This window comes from Siniperca chuatsi, linkage group LG7 (genome assembly GCF_020085105.1).
Source record: "Siniperca chuatsi isolate FFG_IHB_CAS linkage group LG7, ASM2008510v1, whole genome shotgun sequence".
Classification (NCBI taxonomy): domain Eukaryota; kingdom Metazoa; phylum Chordata; class Actinopteri; order Centrarchiformes; family Sinipercidae; genus Siniperca; species Siniperca chuatsi.
This window is the reverse complement of record NC_058048.1, coordinates 15,041,097-15,057,040: the sequence shown is the minus strand read 5'-3', so window position 1 is coordinate 15,057,040 and position 15,944 is coordinate 15,041,097. Positions and strand designations below refer to the sequence as shown.

General features: G+C 39.1%; 1 protein-coding gene and 2 non-coding genes across 5 annotated transcripts in view; 1 reads left to right on the top strand and 2 right to left on the bottom strand.

Moving 5' to 3' along the window:
- The window catches only part of LOC122879469 (F-BAR and double SH3 domains protein 2-like), a 61,617-nt gene that overhangs the window by 40,565 nt on the left and 5,108 nt on the right, over positions 1–15,944 (bottom strand). For all 3 annotated transcript variants that reach the window (XM_044203593.1, XM_044203594.1, XM_044203595.1), the window contains exon 3: positions 4,814–4,859. In XM_044203593.1, the coding sequence (XP_044059528.1) occupies positions 4,814–4,859 (46 nt within the window). The remainder of the gene's footprint in view (positions 1–4,813; positions 4,860–15,944) is intronic.
- Positions 7,114–7,186, top strand: trnam-cau. Its single transcript has one exon. It is a non-coding gene; the product is annotated as a tRNA-Met (tRNA).
- On the bottom strand, positions 8,619–8,692 carry trnat-agu. Its single transcript has one exon. It is a non-coding gene; the product is annotated as a tRNA-Thr (tRNA).

The following is a 15,944-nucleotide window of genomic DNA, read 5'->3' as shown; positions in this document are numbered from 1 at the left end:
TATTTGTCCAGACAGCTCTAAACTGTCCAAACAACAGCAACTTATGATTACTTTAGAGCAAACTTAACTGAGAGGTACTGTATTACGTGTAAAGAGGAAATAAAGAAATGCACAGAGCAAGAATGAGAGTTGAGGACATTTTTGTTAAAATCATAATTTATTAGTGATGCAGTCAGTTTCTATGCTTCATTCATTCCCCTCACAGCTCTGCTCTTTCCACCCATTCTTCATTGCTCTCTCAGCTGCACATCCTGTCAAACAACTCCGCAGACAGTCACCTTGATACAACAGCCTTTTGTTTACTCTCGCTCCGACACTCAGTTATTTTCGCCTGTCTCTGGCTCAGTCACTTTCGCTCACTTTCTATCTGCTGTCCCTCTCTGATTTCTTCCTGCCTTTGTGTGTCTGCTTTTTCAACCCCCTTACTTTCTCAACTTCCTCCTAAATCAATATACTTGATTTTCTCTCCTGTCTCTTCCTGTCTGCACTTCTCTGCCCCAAAGCTCTCTGCCTCGTTTATGTGTGTGTTGGGTTACGATGTCTTAGACATCCAGAACTGCAGTGTAAGCTAAGGTAAAGACAAGGGATAAGTAAGAGGGGGTGAATGAAAGAGGAAGAAGACAGATTGAGAGAGAATACAGAACTATGATGTTTTCGTTTAAAAAAAGATTGCAACAGCCAGCGATGATGTGTTGTGAAAAGGTATTGCGTGTGATGTATGTGTGTGAGAGAGAACAGGGAGATAAAAGAGAAAATGTTATTTTCCTCATCGCTATCTCCCTCCTGTTCTCAGACTTCTTTTCCCTTCTATTAACCTTGTCAAAACAATGTAGATCAAATATTGATCCCATATTGGATACATTAGAGACAAATGCATAATTAATAAGTTGGCTATAATGGAGTGTGCATCAAAAAGATAAATGTAGATGTATAAACTTACTGAACCTAAAATTCATAATTTGTTTAGAGAACTTACAGACAATGAAAAACACCCATAATATTAAGGCTGATTTACATGTAACTGTGCACTACACAGAAGGACACCGACACACAGCGACAGCCACAACAGGCTGGCCTTTTTGGGCAGTACAGTGAATTGTGATCCCAGCGTAAAACTATTCCAGTAATGTTGATCGTGGGAGGGGAACATAGGAAAAATAGCTAAAACTCACATGCTAACACACACACACACAGAAAACATGGCGCTTTTGATTGACTGCTGGTAATTGCGTCTGACTCCTTCACAGAGGGGACGCCTGGTCTGACACAGTGAAAGGACAAAAGGTTAAATGACAGCATCTTCACTTTCTTTCTCATGCTGTTGTCCTCTATACGCCACCCCTCTGCGCTTTCTCTCAAGCTCTTTCTCTATTTTGTTAAATGCTAATGTAGATTTCTTTCCCTGCCTCTCTCTGTCCCTCACAGCTTGCGCCCTCCCTCCGTCTCCCACTTCCTCTCACTTACTCTCTGTCTGTCTCTCTGTTGGACCAGCTGATTGGCTGGATTTCTGTCTGTATTACCAGTAGGGGGCCAATGAGTAACCACCAGTGGTCGACTACCTCAGTGTCTAGTGGAAAGAGGCAAGGGCAGATGTGCCATAATAAAATGCTATTGTGATAAGAGTAAGGGGAGCAAAGAATGAGTTTGCTTATCGGATGTTGAAACAAAATCCATTTCCCATTCATTATGCATCTATAAAAGAAACCACTGTACTCAAACATTCCCACACATTAATACACGCACGTACGTGCACACACCTACAATTAGGAGGAAATCTATTGTGGTACTGAGTAGGGGGGTTGTTGCTAGGCAACCTCTATTTCTAAGGTGAACAAGGCAGTGCTGAGGGAGAATAGTGAGAGATAGAGAGAAAGCAAGGCAGAGTGAGGGAGAGGGGAAATAATGAAACAGAGGGGTTGACCACAGGAAACTCACACTTAATCTTTCAAACCACATGCAAATGAAGACACACATGCTCAAAAACACACACAAACAAGTACTTTTATCCTCTCTATTCCCATCTTCTTCACTCTCTCCATCTCATGCGTATATGTATGACAAGGATATTGGGGCTACAAACAAGGGTTATTTGTGTGGACAGCTGCATAGAGTGAATATGTGAATGTTAATACGCAGTTAAGAGCTGGATGGGTAATGTTTTTCATTAAGCTACAGGAGGATTTTGCCACTGAGAGTGTTTCTCAGAGTGTCTGTATGAATGTGTGCATGAATGTAAAGGGAGCTTAAGCTGAGCAGCATCAAAATACAATAGAAATCAGACAGTCCTTCACATTGTCGGGGACAGGCACTGCTTGGTTTCTACTTAGACACCGCTCAACTAATGCTTAGTAAGAGAGGTATGCTGATTCAGCCTTCTACTGGGAAACGTATTTTGGTTTTGTGTGTCCTGACAAATCTGCAGCATGCTACAAAGTGGCTGTCTAATAGGTGAAAATAATTTCATGGTAAGGAAGCAGTCGTTCTTGCCCACTAGGAACTATCGGTAGAACGAAAATAGTCCTTACATGAAACTGCTCACGACAAATCTGTGGATTATCTTGAGTAACCGGGTCATGATTTCTGGAAACAGACATTGCTGTTGAGTTTTTCAAATGAATTTTTGTGGCACTTTGAGCACCACAAGCCGAGTGCCATATAGTGCCATTATATTCCAAGAATGCAGACATCTCTGCTGCCAATATCTCCAAAACTCACACCAAAACAATCTATAAGGATAAATAGCACTACAGGTAAGAGGAACAATATGTATTTTTGATTTTGGGGTGAACTGTCTATTTAAGGTTAGACTGAACTTTTGTTTGTTTGAACATTTCAACATTGTATTCAGTTTTTTAATCTCCTCTGATGTGTTTGGCTTCTCACATACTCTGACTATGGCTAGTTGCCTGAAACAAAAAAAAAACATTAATTTAACAATTTAAGCAATTTAAGTTTAATCTGTAACAAATGTGCTGAACTGCCAAGTTTAACTGCAAATACTGAACACTTAATGCGCAATGATAGAGGTGGGCAAGATGGCCAAAATCTTCTATCACGGTATATGTAATTTTATATCACAGTAATGGTATATATTACAATACAGTAATTGTTCAGTAAATTCAATTAAGAAATGGTTTAAAATAACCATACCATATAGTACTTCATCACATTTGATTATTTTCTTCTTTAATTCGGAATTTCCATACAAACAAAAACAACTCCTCCTGCTCTGTATTTACAATTTCACTTTCCTCCTCCATGTTTTCTTGTCACTCTCTTCTTCGGCAGCGGTTCGCAAACCGGCTTAGAGGTGCATTCACATGAGAACGTGGTAAGCAGTCCTGTACACAAATGTGTACCATGACCCACGAATATTTCACTAAGCACAAACATGTATTTTTTTATTTGTGTTGTGTAAAGTCATATCCACAAAAATACAGAGCAATTTGCAAATATGCATAACTTACTCTCTAAAAACACATTTTAATTTCACATAAAAATGATATAGGTTTTACAAACATAAAAGTTTCACCGCAACTAATACATGTAAAGTGATATTTAAGCATTTGTGGATCCATTTTTACATGTGAAACAGGTTTTGCACATTTGTAGATTACTTCCTGTCAGCTTGTGGGCCATGTGACATTTGTGAAATCTCTACCGTTGGACACATTTCTAGTGCTGCACGGTAGGCTATATACTGTCATATCGCCCAATGCTAACTTATGAGCCTTGTGGTCAGGCTTTAGAACAGTTCTAAGACTGATATTTGATTGATACTTCACATTTCACTTTGCCTCACCCACAATCTCCTCAAGTACAATAGTACTATAGAAAAGGGACCGCTGGGATGTGAACCCAGGATCTCCAATTTACAACACAGGGGCTTTAACCAACTAAACCAACGCACCATGTCAAAACTTGCTTCAAGCAATGCATTGATTTGCAACCTCAAAGATGCTTGGGCCTACAAGTTTGGTCTCAGGCCACAAAATCTCATCCTAACACATAAACCCTGTATCATGTAGCCATAATCAGCCTTCATGAGCCTCCAATGTCCACTATTTTCAACCAAACAAAAATGATATAGGCTACATACAACCACAAGGATTAATGAGCAGCTCAGTTTTGCCATATCTGTAGCTGATCAGTGAGATCTTTAGCAAATACTGGAAGTTTTAAACACATAAACCCTTTTTCAGTACATAATTTTAATCTCCACCATAAAATGACCTGCAGAGCAGTTGAGTTTCATATGAAGAAGTGGAGGGGCAATGCAGCGTGGATAGAAGTTAGTATGCCCCAGTAGTTATTCAGCACTTCACATTTACTTTGCCCTTATCCATAATCTCCACAGCGCCAACTGTCTACTTCTTGCACCATCTTGCACCACAGTGGTGCGGACCAATCATCGTCCTCATCAATTGTCCTAAGAAGAACTACTGGCAGCTACGGGCGTGGTTTAGGTGTGACGACAGCGAGAAGCGACAGTTCGAAAACAACAATGCAGATCCTAAAGAGGATAGTGTAGAGGCTGCTATAGCATCCGTCATATCAGAACTGAAGAGTATTTCTTTAAGTATAAAAATCGAATTAAAAAGAAAGTTTGAAATACAGTATGTATGCATTTCTATGTTCCTCCTGGGGCTCCCCCCTAGTGCTCCTGAAAATAGAATACAGTTATCTTAAAATTAAAAAGTGGAACTGCAATGCAATGTGCACATACGTTAGTAAGTCTGAGTAGTTATTTGGGGAGATCAGTTCAATCAGTTCTGTAAACATGCATATTCAGCAAGAGTCCAGCCAGTCTTACCTGTGCATAGTCCCTCTCCAGCTGCCCCTTCTTCAGACTGTAGCTCCTACAGAGAGAGAAAGAGACAGAGATTCAAGTGTCTGAAGTATACTGATATACTAAAGATAAATACATATTAAAGACAGAAGGAAGAATATTTAAATCTGATGTTTTACATTAATAGTTTCTATACTGTAATGAAAAAACTATATTCGGTCTCCTCAGACATCTCAGGAGTGGACTCAATAACCTCAACATTATGCAATGTCTCTTTATTGTCTGACAATTCTTTCTAAAGAAACTGCACAAACCCCTACAAACTTTCCCCTTGCCCTGTCAACTTCACGCAACATCCTGGCAGCAGAGACAGTGGAAGCTCTTATCACAGCCCAGGAATGTGCAGAATGAAAAACATAACATTACACAGACAGATGTTACACAGACTGTTTGCTGAATGAACAAAGCAGCATGTACACTGGCGAGCATATTTTGACATAAATTAGACTACTTATATTTAGATATCAGACTCATTATTGTGTACTATATGAAAACGTAGGCTGGTCCTCACTAGCAACAAGAAGTTGTTTGTAAATGACTCCTACTAAAGCTGCCTCAGTCTAAAATTAAATTAAAATTAAAATTACTGTTCACCAGACCACATCCCAGTTTTGAACTTGAAAAGACTGCCTTCCAGGACTTGAATGAATTATAAAGGATTTTAAAACTTGAACGTCTCAACTCGTTGGGTGATTCTTTAATCTTTTTAGAGATGTCTGTGATTGTTTCTGATGCTATTTGTAAGTGTTTGCATTTGTATGACTGGCTATGTTTGTTTTGTGTCTCCTCTCAGTCTGAGATCTTGATCTCAATGAAATTACATAAAGGATTTAACAAAAGAGAGTTTTATAAATGTAACATATTGCATTGAATCACCAGAAGATAATAACCTTTTAGACAGAAATTAACCTTTTTACAGTGATACAAGCGTAATCATGCTGCACTGTAGAAAAGGGACTGCTGAGATTCAAACTCAGGAGCTCCTGTTTACTAGGCAGGCACTTTAACCAACTAACCCACGGCGTGGATGGAGGTCTTTACGAAAATGACAACTAGTGTGGACAGGAGTCGTTTTCACATGTAAATGTGGGCATAGTGTGGAAGTGGTTTCAGAAATAACCTAATCATTAGCATTCACATTAGCATTTGTTCATTCACATGTAGATGTTTAGGATTCACTGGCCCTCTTGGGAGCTCAATCGCTTGTTAAGGGCTTGTTAAGAAGGTTTGGACCAGAGTTTTTGCAGAAGTGACTTCTTCCTCAGACCTGAGATCTATATTATACAGATGTCAAGATCTAGACTGGGGGGCATAAAAACAAGACCAAGACTAGGACTGCCTATTTTTAATAGTTGCTGTTATTGCTTATTATCAGTAACAAGAAATTGTCTACATTTGTTTGGACAATAAAATCATAGTGCACCAATTCGAATGCACCTTATGCAAGAAGAAACTGTTTTTCTGACTCCAAGTATTCACAACATGAAAATACAGAACTGTATTTGTTTAGCTTAGTGTTAAATTAACATGGCTTGAAGAATTTAAAGCTGTGTCCCTCTGGCTGTTTTGAAAACGCAATGTCTCTAGGCCTTTTGCTAAGTGCAAGTTTAAATCATTAAACAGCATAGTATATATGTAGCCCAAGGATATATCCTATGTGTATGTAATAATAAATATTTTTTTATTGTAGTACTAAATTATATTGTAACTTCAACTCACCAGACCAATGCTGTTTAAAATAAACTCCATAAAACTAACTGTGAGGGAACTTAACAGCTACAATCGAGCAATGGGAAACAGTGGGGGAAGACACAGAGAGGAAGACAACACTTACTGTAGCGTAGACAGCATAATTACCGCCAAATCTCTCTATGCTAATTACAACCCAAACAAATAGGGCAGTGCTTCTTGTCAAACGTTTCCCAAGGCATCATTTCGTGTTAAACCTGCTGTGTTCCGTCTGTTTTCTAAACAGAGGCTGCTTTGAATTTCTTGGGTTTAACAGCTAAAAAGAGACATGAGAAATTCTTAATGAACCAGTCTTTAAAATTCTGCACAGAGAGGTGCATACAAAACTGCAATAATTCCAACTGTCAAAGATCTACTGCAAGCAGCTGGAGCACGTGTTTAGTGTTTAACTCCACCCACGTGCATGTCAGTTGAAATACTACATGCGCTCTCCCCTAATAACACAGACCGTTCCACCCCCACCCGTCAGTATTGAACCTGCTGTCTAAGTCACACATGCTCATTTGTCCCTCGAGGCCTCGTTGGCGCAGTAGGCAGCGCGTCAGTCTCATAATCTGAAGGTCGTGAGTTCGAGCCTCACACGGGGCAGGTCTTTTGTAATTCATTTGAAAACCAGCACTGGCTCAACAAAACAGTGTTGAAAAAGACTCAACAGAACACAACTAAAATCCAACTGCCCATGCGATGTCTATGAAATTAAATGGTATGTTCCTGTCTAAACTGCTGCCTATTTCCTAACAGATTAAACTGGAAAGGAATTTGCTGATTAAATTTGTAATAGTTAATAATAATAATTCTGTATAATCACAACAATAATGTGATCTCTCACATCAAAATGACAACATGACACTTGAGGATCGCAGACGTGTATGTGAGAACTCTGAGTTGAAAATGTTTCTTGACTCAGGGCATTAAAGCTCTCTTTCTTCTTGCTGTTGGACAGATGTGTGTGCTCAGTTCCAAACTAAACTAGACTAGCAGTGACAGCCGTTTTTATTCTTCATGTCAGTATTGACGTGCTGCAATACAAAGCCCTGAGAAACACAGCTCTGTTGTTATGTATCGAGCCTCTTGTGTGCAACAGAAATATATTACTACTATTATCATTAATTGATGTACATATACAAACAATTTATAAACTAATCTACTGCACCTTCTTTCAACTTAGAATAGATTATGTAGCCATAATCAGCCTTCATGAGCCTCCAATGTCCACTATTTTCAACTAAACAAAAAAGATATAGGCTACATACAACCACAAGAATTAATGAGCAGCTCAGCTTTGCCACATCTGTAGCTGATCAGTGAGATCTTTAGCAAATACTGGAAGTTATCATTTGTTGTTTTTAAAATAGATCTACTGAACTTACAGTATTATTCTCAAGTTGTAGCGTTAAGCAGTCTGTGTTCCTGAGTTGCCCTGTAAGTGTTTTCTCATCCGAAGGATAAATAAAGGTCATGCTTTGTGGTTACAAATTATGTCCCGCAGACAGACCAATACTACAGTAGACTGCAACAGAGTAGTATTGCGTTTCTAAAAGCACCTCTACAATAAACAAAGGATGACTTCTGAGAATAGCACTTTGCCTGCCAGTTGAAAAGGGACTGCTGGGATTTGAACCCAAGATTGCCTGCTTACTGTGCAAAATGATATATAAGAAAAATATTTAAAACATGGATTTTATTCTATTTATTTATTTGTTTGTAAAGGGAAAAAAAAGGGGGGGGGGGTATATTTATTATCACAAGTATGCCAACTGGTCAAATTTAAAGTGTTTACATTCTGTAGGAAATTTTTTACCTTAAAAATAAATGGGAATGTGTTAAAATGGGAATATTCAGATTGGAGATAGCTAACTGGCAAATGTTGGAAAATGTGGCATTTTTGGTTGATGAATGAAAGGCCTTAAGTGCAGAAAAGGCACTGTGATTGGAATCGCACAAACGTTCCTGTGCCTAACCTACCACTGGAGTTATCGTCTTTCACATTTCGATACCTGACTTGTGCTGACCATAGAAAAGGCACTGCTGGGATTTGAACCCAGGATCTCCTGTTTACTAGACAGGCGCTTTAACCAAATAAGCCACAGCGCCAACGAGAACTTCCTAGCACCTCCTAGCACCACTTTAGAGATTAGATTGCTTATTGGAGGAACACGTTTACCTTGGAAGGCAGCTAGATTCACGTGATCACGAGATCAAGCGAGAATCCATCTTGCCAGGCTTCAAGTTATACACTTGTCCCATCATCATGTCCTCTTTATGCGCATAATGCATTTAAAAATACAAACAAATCATAGAATCATAGAATTATCATCTAACATGATAAAAAAAATCTGGAATTTGAAAAGTTGAGAGCAAACCTCAAGGCAGGTTAGGATATTTACTGGTTAATCTGAGGGTGTGTTTTGTAACGGCACCCTTAGCCTAGACTACAACAGAAACATAGAGTCGTCAGTAATGTGTGAATGTGTGAGACGATATGAAAATGAAATTTGTCAGTCCTCTCATCAAGGTGGATCTTCAGTTAGGACTTCACTTCCTCTTCAGTGACTTGATTCATTAACATTCCCTGTTGTCAAACTAGCCTCCGTCGGTCTCGGAGGAGCAGGAAACTCCGTAAATCCCAGAGTTGAGGCAGAGCAGCCGGAGGACATCAGAAGGAAAACCAGAAAATATTTTCTCCATAAAATATAATCCAGTTTCACCAAAACCAGTGAATAAAGTTATAAAGTTGCGTTTTTGTACAGTAATCAGTGAGGCCCGGTCCCCAGAAACACTCGACTCTGGTGGCGTCTAATATTTTTTCGAACCTAATTCTTGTCTCATTTGTGGTCTAATAAACAGTAAATTCATCTGTCATATGTCGCCTAGGCTTTGGTTTCATCTAAAGTATCCTTTAGCGCATAATTGCTCTGTCCTTACATTAGACACATGTACATGTGAGTATGGCTATGTTGAGTATGCAATGTGGATAGAAGTTAGTAGATCTAAGTAGTTATTCAGTGAGTGGATGACAGAACTTAACATTTCCCTTCTCCCAATCCACAAGCTTTTGAAAAGGAACTGCTGGGATTCAAACACAGAAAATCCTGTTTACTACACAGGCACTTTGTGCTGACCATAGAAAAGGCACTGCTGGGATTTGAACCCAGGATCTCCTATTTACTAGGCAGGCGCTTTGACCAACTAAGCCACCGCGCCTGCTGCCATACAGTGCCAAGAGATACCATCACAACAGTGTGCCTAACAGCTTTTTCTTGACAAACCTGACTCATTTCCAACTGAAGAAAAATTTAGAAGTTAATATGTATGATGGAACATGCAAAATAACTTGGAAAACATTGTGAAAAAGTGGGATGTAACTCAGTCACAATACTTGAACTGAGGTGATTCAATTTCAGTAGCTCATGTGAGTTGTGATACAAGTCTTTCCCTAGACTCATTTCACTACCAATCAATTAGAAAGTATTTAAAATTAGGAATATATTTAATAAACCAAAACACACACATACAGTACACATGCAAATATGAATGTTGGCTCTCCGACACATTCATGCAGAGCCCCAAAATAAGCTTTTTCTGCTTTGGTATCTTAGTACTGCAATATACTTGGTAGTACTACTAAGGGACACACACACAGACAAAAACACATCCTCAGTGGGATCTTTGGACATGTCTAGGCTTTTCATGCCACCATGGTTACACTGCGGCAGAGACCTCATATGTAAATATGGAGACCCAATTACCATCTAGAAATAACTCACACACACTATTCATGTTTGTATGGTACTGTGTGTTTCTTAAGGCAGAAAGAAAACAAAATACAAGTTTTATATCAGCAGACTGTTCGTGTTGTCATCATAACAATTGTGTGCAACTAAAGAATCTGTTGTGTTAGTGTAGTAAGGATATAGTGTACTTCTCCTAAGATGCTTGTCTGTGCCTCTGTACTCCTTACACTTGCTTTCCTCACACCCTTCATTTGTTCTGCCCACAATCTATTTCTATTTATCCTTAAAACCTCTCCATACCCTCCCTCCAGCTCCACATTTGTGACTCCCTTCGCCACTCTTATCCCTTCCTCTTTGGCTTTCTGATCTCTGCTTTGTAGCCCTCTCTTTCTCCACCACTCCTTCTCTCCTCTCTCCTCTCCCTCTCGCTCTACCCCACCACTCTGTTTGTCCATCATGTGTGTATGTTTGCAAGTGTATGTATGGCGCATGACTCAAAAAGCAGTGTCAGCAATAGCTGTGCATTAAGAAAAAAAGGAAAAAGAAAATGCCCAGATGAGTGTGTGTCTGACAGGAAACACTTAAGTGCTTGAGAGTGGACACTAAGTGTATGTATGTGTATGTGTATGTGTGTGTGTGTGTGTGTGTGTGAAAAAGGCACAGAGAGGGAATGATCAAACGTGGGAAAACAGTTGAGATCAATGGTTTACAGGACACAGCCTGAGATCAGCGACAACAGGATAAGCAACATGAGTCACAGAGTCAGAGGCGGAGGAGGGTGGTCATGTTTTCACACTGTGTGATCACCACAAGACATAATAAAGCAGATTCTCTACAGTTATTCCTCTCCAAGACCAAGCAGGCATTTGGACAAAAACATTCACTATTTTATTTCATTTCAAAAACAATAAAATGGATAAGTTGTACTGTAAGCAACAAATTGGATTGTGGATGTTATCGATTAAATATGAGTTCCCACTACTATAAGTTCATTCTTTAAGGGGCTGTGTGCTAGCATCAGCTTTATTCAAACCCACCCCACCAGTTCTCTTCTCACATACATTTGCTCGGAAAACACTGGAAAACACTGCTAGGTAATAAGTAAACCCCTGATGGTGTGGAGGTAAACTAAGCTACAACTACAGGATCATTTTTAGATTTTCATTCATTCCTGTTGAAAAAAACAAAAATATTTAATAGAATTGTGAAAGCTTCGAATGGTCAGAGGCTCATTCAGGACACAATACATTTATTTATTACAGACTCTCCCTTGCCTTGAAAAATCAGCTGTTAGGGCTAAATCAGGCTTAAAACTGGGGTGTGAATAGTAGTTTGTTAAGCAAGACACCAAATTCCTACCTGTTTCAAAGGCCTTGTGCTATAACCAACCCTGTGCTTTGACTTTCATGTGAAAAATAAAATTCCACTATCAAAACATTATAACTATGTTGTGACAAAATCAGAAAATGGAAACAGGACCAGAAAGAGTTGACCAAGAGATACCAGAAACTGTTCCTTCTCAGTCTAACTGAAGGAGTGTTGCCATAACATCATAGCAAACCATTGTTCTGATCAGTTGTAGTTTCTGAAACATAAGATGTCAAAGAGATCTCTGCAGAGACATGAAGACATTCTTGAAACAAAAATGCAATTTTCAGTGAAAGTTGGTGGATGTCACTCTGTCACAGTTCAGGATAATTTGAAGTAGAATGCTTGAATCTGTCACAGAATAAAGCTTCTACACTGACTGACTGCTTAGTGCGCTGCCATTGTTAATTTATCAGAGGAAATTGTATCTGTTGCCATTGCTCTGACAGGGACTAAAGTTAATTGAGCATAGTGTTTTCTATTTTACAAATGCTAAAAATGCTGCTGTGGCACATAGGTAACAATTGAAAAACATGTTAGCAATGATAAAAACCTATTTTAAGAGCACTGTATTAAATGTGCCACTGCACAACAGCACCAAAAAACTAAAGACTCCAAAATGGCCACACAGTTGAATCAACTGTACACAGTCTGAATAAACACTGAATAACATCAGCTTCATAAAGTTAGGATTCATTGCAGGACTGTTATATTACATTATTGTAAGGATGTTTATACAGTATTATTCTGGTATTTCAGTGTAGAAAAATACTGCTTTGTGTTTATTTGTGTAACAGATGAGATGGTTTGGTTTATGGTCAGTTAATATCTATTATCTGACTCCCTTGTACCTACCAGACCCCCTTTATTGTTTAAATCGAAACATGTTTTAATGGCAAATCACAGTTATTGTTTCAATCATACAGTTATGTAAGTCATAGCCAGTGCTTCCTAAAGGCATAGAAGGCAAATGGTGCCTCAGCTATCTGCTTAGGATGTGACACATGTTTAAATATATTTTCCTCCTAAAATAAATAAATAAAGGTTCAGTAGGTCATGGCTGATGAATCACCTCTGCCTCATTTTGAGACAGAACGAATCCTGTCATCTTCTCTGTCATCTCAGTCTTACCGCCCTGGGTCTAGTATTACCTGGGGTCTTCCTGTGATTTTGAATAACAGCAGAGGCTGTCTGTGTGCTGTCATTTGGCCAAATACAGAGGCCACAAAATTATAATAGGAGGGTGTGAATAAGCATTGCATTAATTTGGGTCTTTTATCCCAATGAGTCTTTGATTTTCTGTTCCTCCCCTTCTCTTTCTAAATTATGGAGGCTGCAGTGAAACGCATTAATGAGGACTCTGATAACATTTTGGGTTCAAACTGGGGAGGCTAATCTAGCTACTCAGCATGGAGACCCATTAGGTTTTAATGATATCTGAAGATAATTCCTAGGATTTGGTCAATAAATTTGACTGAAACACAAATTTCACTTATCCCAATATGCAAATGTGCCACACAAAACACAGACGTGGTAAGGGTGAATTCCTAAACCACATCAGGGCCCCAGTTCTAGCTCAGTCCAGTCCAGTTCAGTCCAGTCCAGGCATCAGCTACAAAAACTGGGACTTTCATCTTTTGTTTTCTCACTACTGTCATCTCCACAATTGATGATGCTCTTTGTAGATTCTTCATAAAGCGCTCTGTCTAGACTATGGTACATTTGAAAATCATGCATTTGACATCACAAGTTCTCTTACAACAAAACAAATGGCATCTTCACAGAGGGTTATACTGCTGTAAGCCACACCATATTTTGCTAATCATGAACATATTTTGAATGCAGTGCTGCAGGGCAAAAAGGCCATCTTCATGGCACTATGTATAGTGTCATGATGATGCAATTCGGTTTCATTCACTGATCCAAATCTACAGATAAAAACCAATATAACACAACTGCTATAATGAAAATGTGCTACAGCTCCATTGTTAAGGTAAACGTATGTTCTTATTCAGCAAAAGGAAGGGCAAGTGGCTATATGAAAGCTAGGTCAATGTTAGCAAATGTCTACGAGGTGAATACAAGTATGCATGAATGAGACTTGCCTATTTGTTTGGTTTGCATTGGGTGAAGTGTGTGTGTGTGTGTGTGTGTGTGTGTGTGTGTGTGTGTGTGTGTGTGTGTGTGTGTAGCTGTTGAGGCAGACATAAGGGTATGGGGGATTTAGCTGGATTGAGGACACCAAATTGACTCCCTGAGTCCACCAACTTGTCATCGTTTTCTCCTCTCTCTCTCTTTCTCTTATCCGCTCTCCTAAAACTAGTCCAGCTAAAATGCAGTCCCAGAGGATTAAAAACACTGCCCTTTCTCTTTCTTTTCTGTCTTTCTGTTTGTCTTTCTTTTTTCTTTAATTCTTTATTTCTTTATCTTTCCCCTTTTATCTTTTACAGTTGGTACAAACACATAGGCTGAATGCATTATAGCTAGCAACTTGTTTATGTGCATGTGTGTTTTAGTGTGTGCATTGATTAAAGCCAGCCTGTGGATTAATTAGGGTAAATAACCTCAGAGCAGATTTTGGGATTAAAGAGTTAAAATCTACTGTTGGCTTTACGCAGGAAAATGTGTGTCTGTCAAATGTGTGTATGTGTTTCATTATATGGCCATACTTTCCTAGTCCTGTAGGGTCCAGCCATTTTGAAAATTATTTTTGGAGGTTATTTAGTTGACTTGACATTAGCGCTTCAGCAAAAGTCTAGCCAAGTGATCTACATAGTCTACATAAACAATTTCAGACTTGCAGCTTCAGTCCAGATCCATCAAAACTGTAAAAACTGTAAATGTCCCAATGTTAGCTGTAGTCCATTCACTGACTGTTTGCAGGCATCTTTGCAGATATCAACTCTGCATTCTGACCCTGGATGGGGACAGGTCAATAATTGCTTCTTCCTGTGAAAATCCTTGCATCGTTGTTAACATTACAGTTCAGCCAGTTAGGGACGCATTTGTTACAAGGGCTAGAGCTTGATGTCTTAATAAAGTATCAGGTTAGTTAACTATGTAGGGCTGCAGCTAAACAATTGTTTTCATTATTTAGAAATGTGTCAATTATTTTTTACAAGTAAATCATTAATTGTTTATTCTATAGAATTTCTTAAAACAGGAAAAACTGTCCGTCAAAATTTCCCAGAGTCCAATGTGACATCTTTAAATGTCTTATTTTGGCTGACCAACAATCCATAACCCAAAGAAATTTGATTTACATTGATGTGAAAGAGAGACAACCAGCAAATCCTCACATTGCAGAAGCTTTACGCTTTATTTTCCTCAAATGTAAACTAGGAGAGACGCATGTTGCACATCTATTGCATCGATAAAGGACCTCGGTGTTACTATGAGCTTTCTACATCTCTATAAGGCTTCGGTGGGCATGGACAAAGAATGAAAGAATCCAAAAATAAACACAATGCGCATTTTCTTCCTGTATACTTCTATACTGTATTCTTCTACACGTATGCTACATGTAAACTATTTTTGTCCATTGAACAGAGTAATTTCAGTGGTATTGGTGAAGACAGTTGACAGTTTGGCCAGCTGCTGCCTTTTAGCACCTCAGGTACTACGCTGCTGAAAAAACAGCTGGTTCTGACAACAGTAACAGTGGTCAAAGTCAGTGTGTATTGAACGGACATTTTGCTTCTGATTCGAATTTCAGCTAACCCTAGTCCGTTTGATCTTTTATGACAATCTTAAGACAAAATATCCACTTCTATAATAAAGTCAGATGAGTGGCACATCACAGACAGAAAAACTAGTGGGGCCTCAGTGTCTTGCTCAAGGACACATCGACAAAAAGCAGATGCTTGTTGCTGCAGGGGCTTGAGTCCACATTTCCCGATCGAAAGGCGGTTTCCCTAATCACTGCACCACCCTGCTGCTCCTGATTTTAGCACCATGAGAATGTGTCATCAGAAATAATTGCAAAACATTAAAGGCTAGCAGAACGTACTGAGAAAACACTGCAGGAAGTGTCTTTCAACCATGAGGATGACAAAGCCAATTTGAAGATCTTTACCCAGTGGCATGTAGCGCCATCCCTCACTGACTGAAATAACTAACACATTGTGGTTGCATATGCTAAACTGGCTCTCCCTCTCTCCCACAAGTGAGACCAGGGCCTTGTTCACTCTCCAAAACCCAGCAGCAACAAGGCAATCTGTTCTCAAACAGCTGGAACTGCCCCC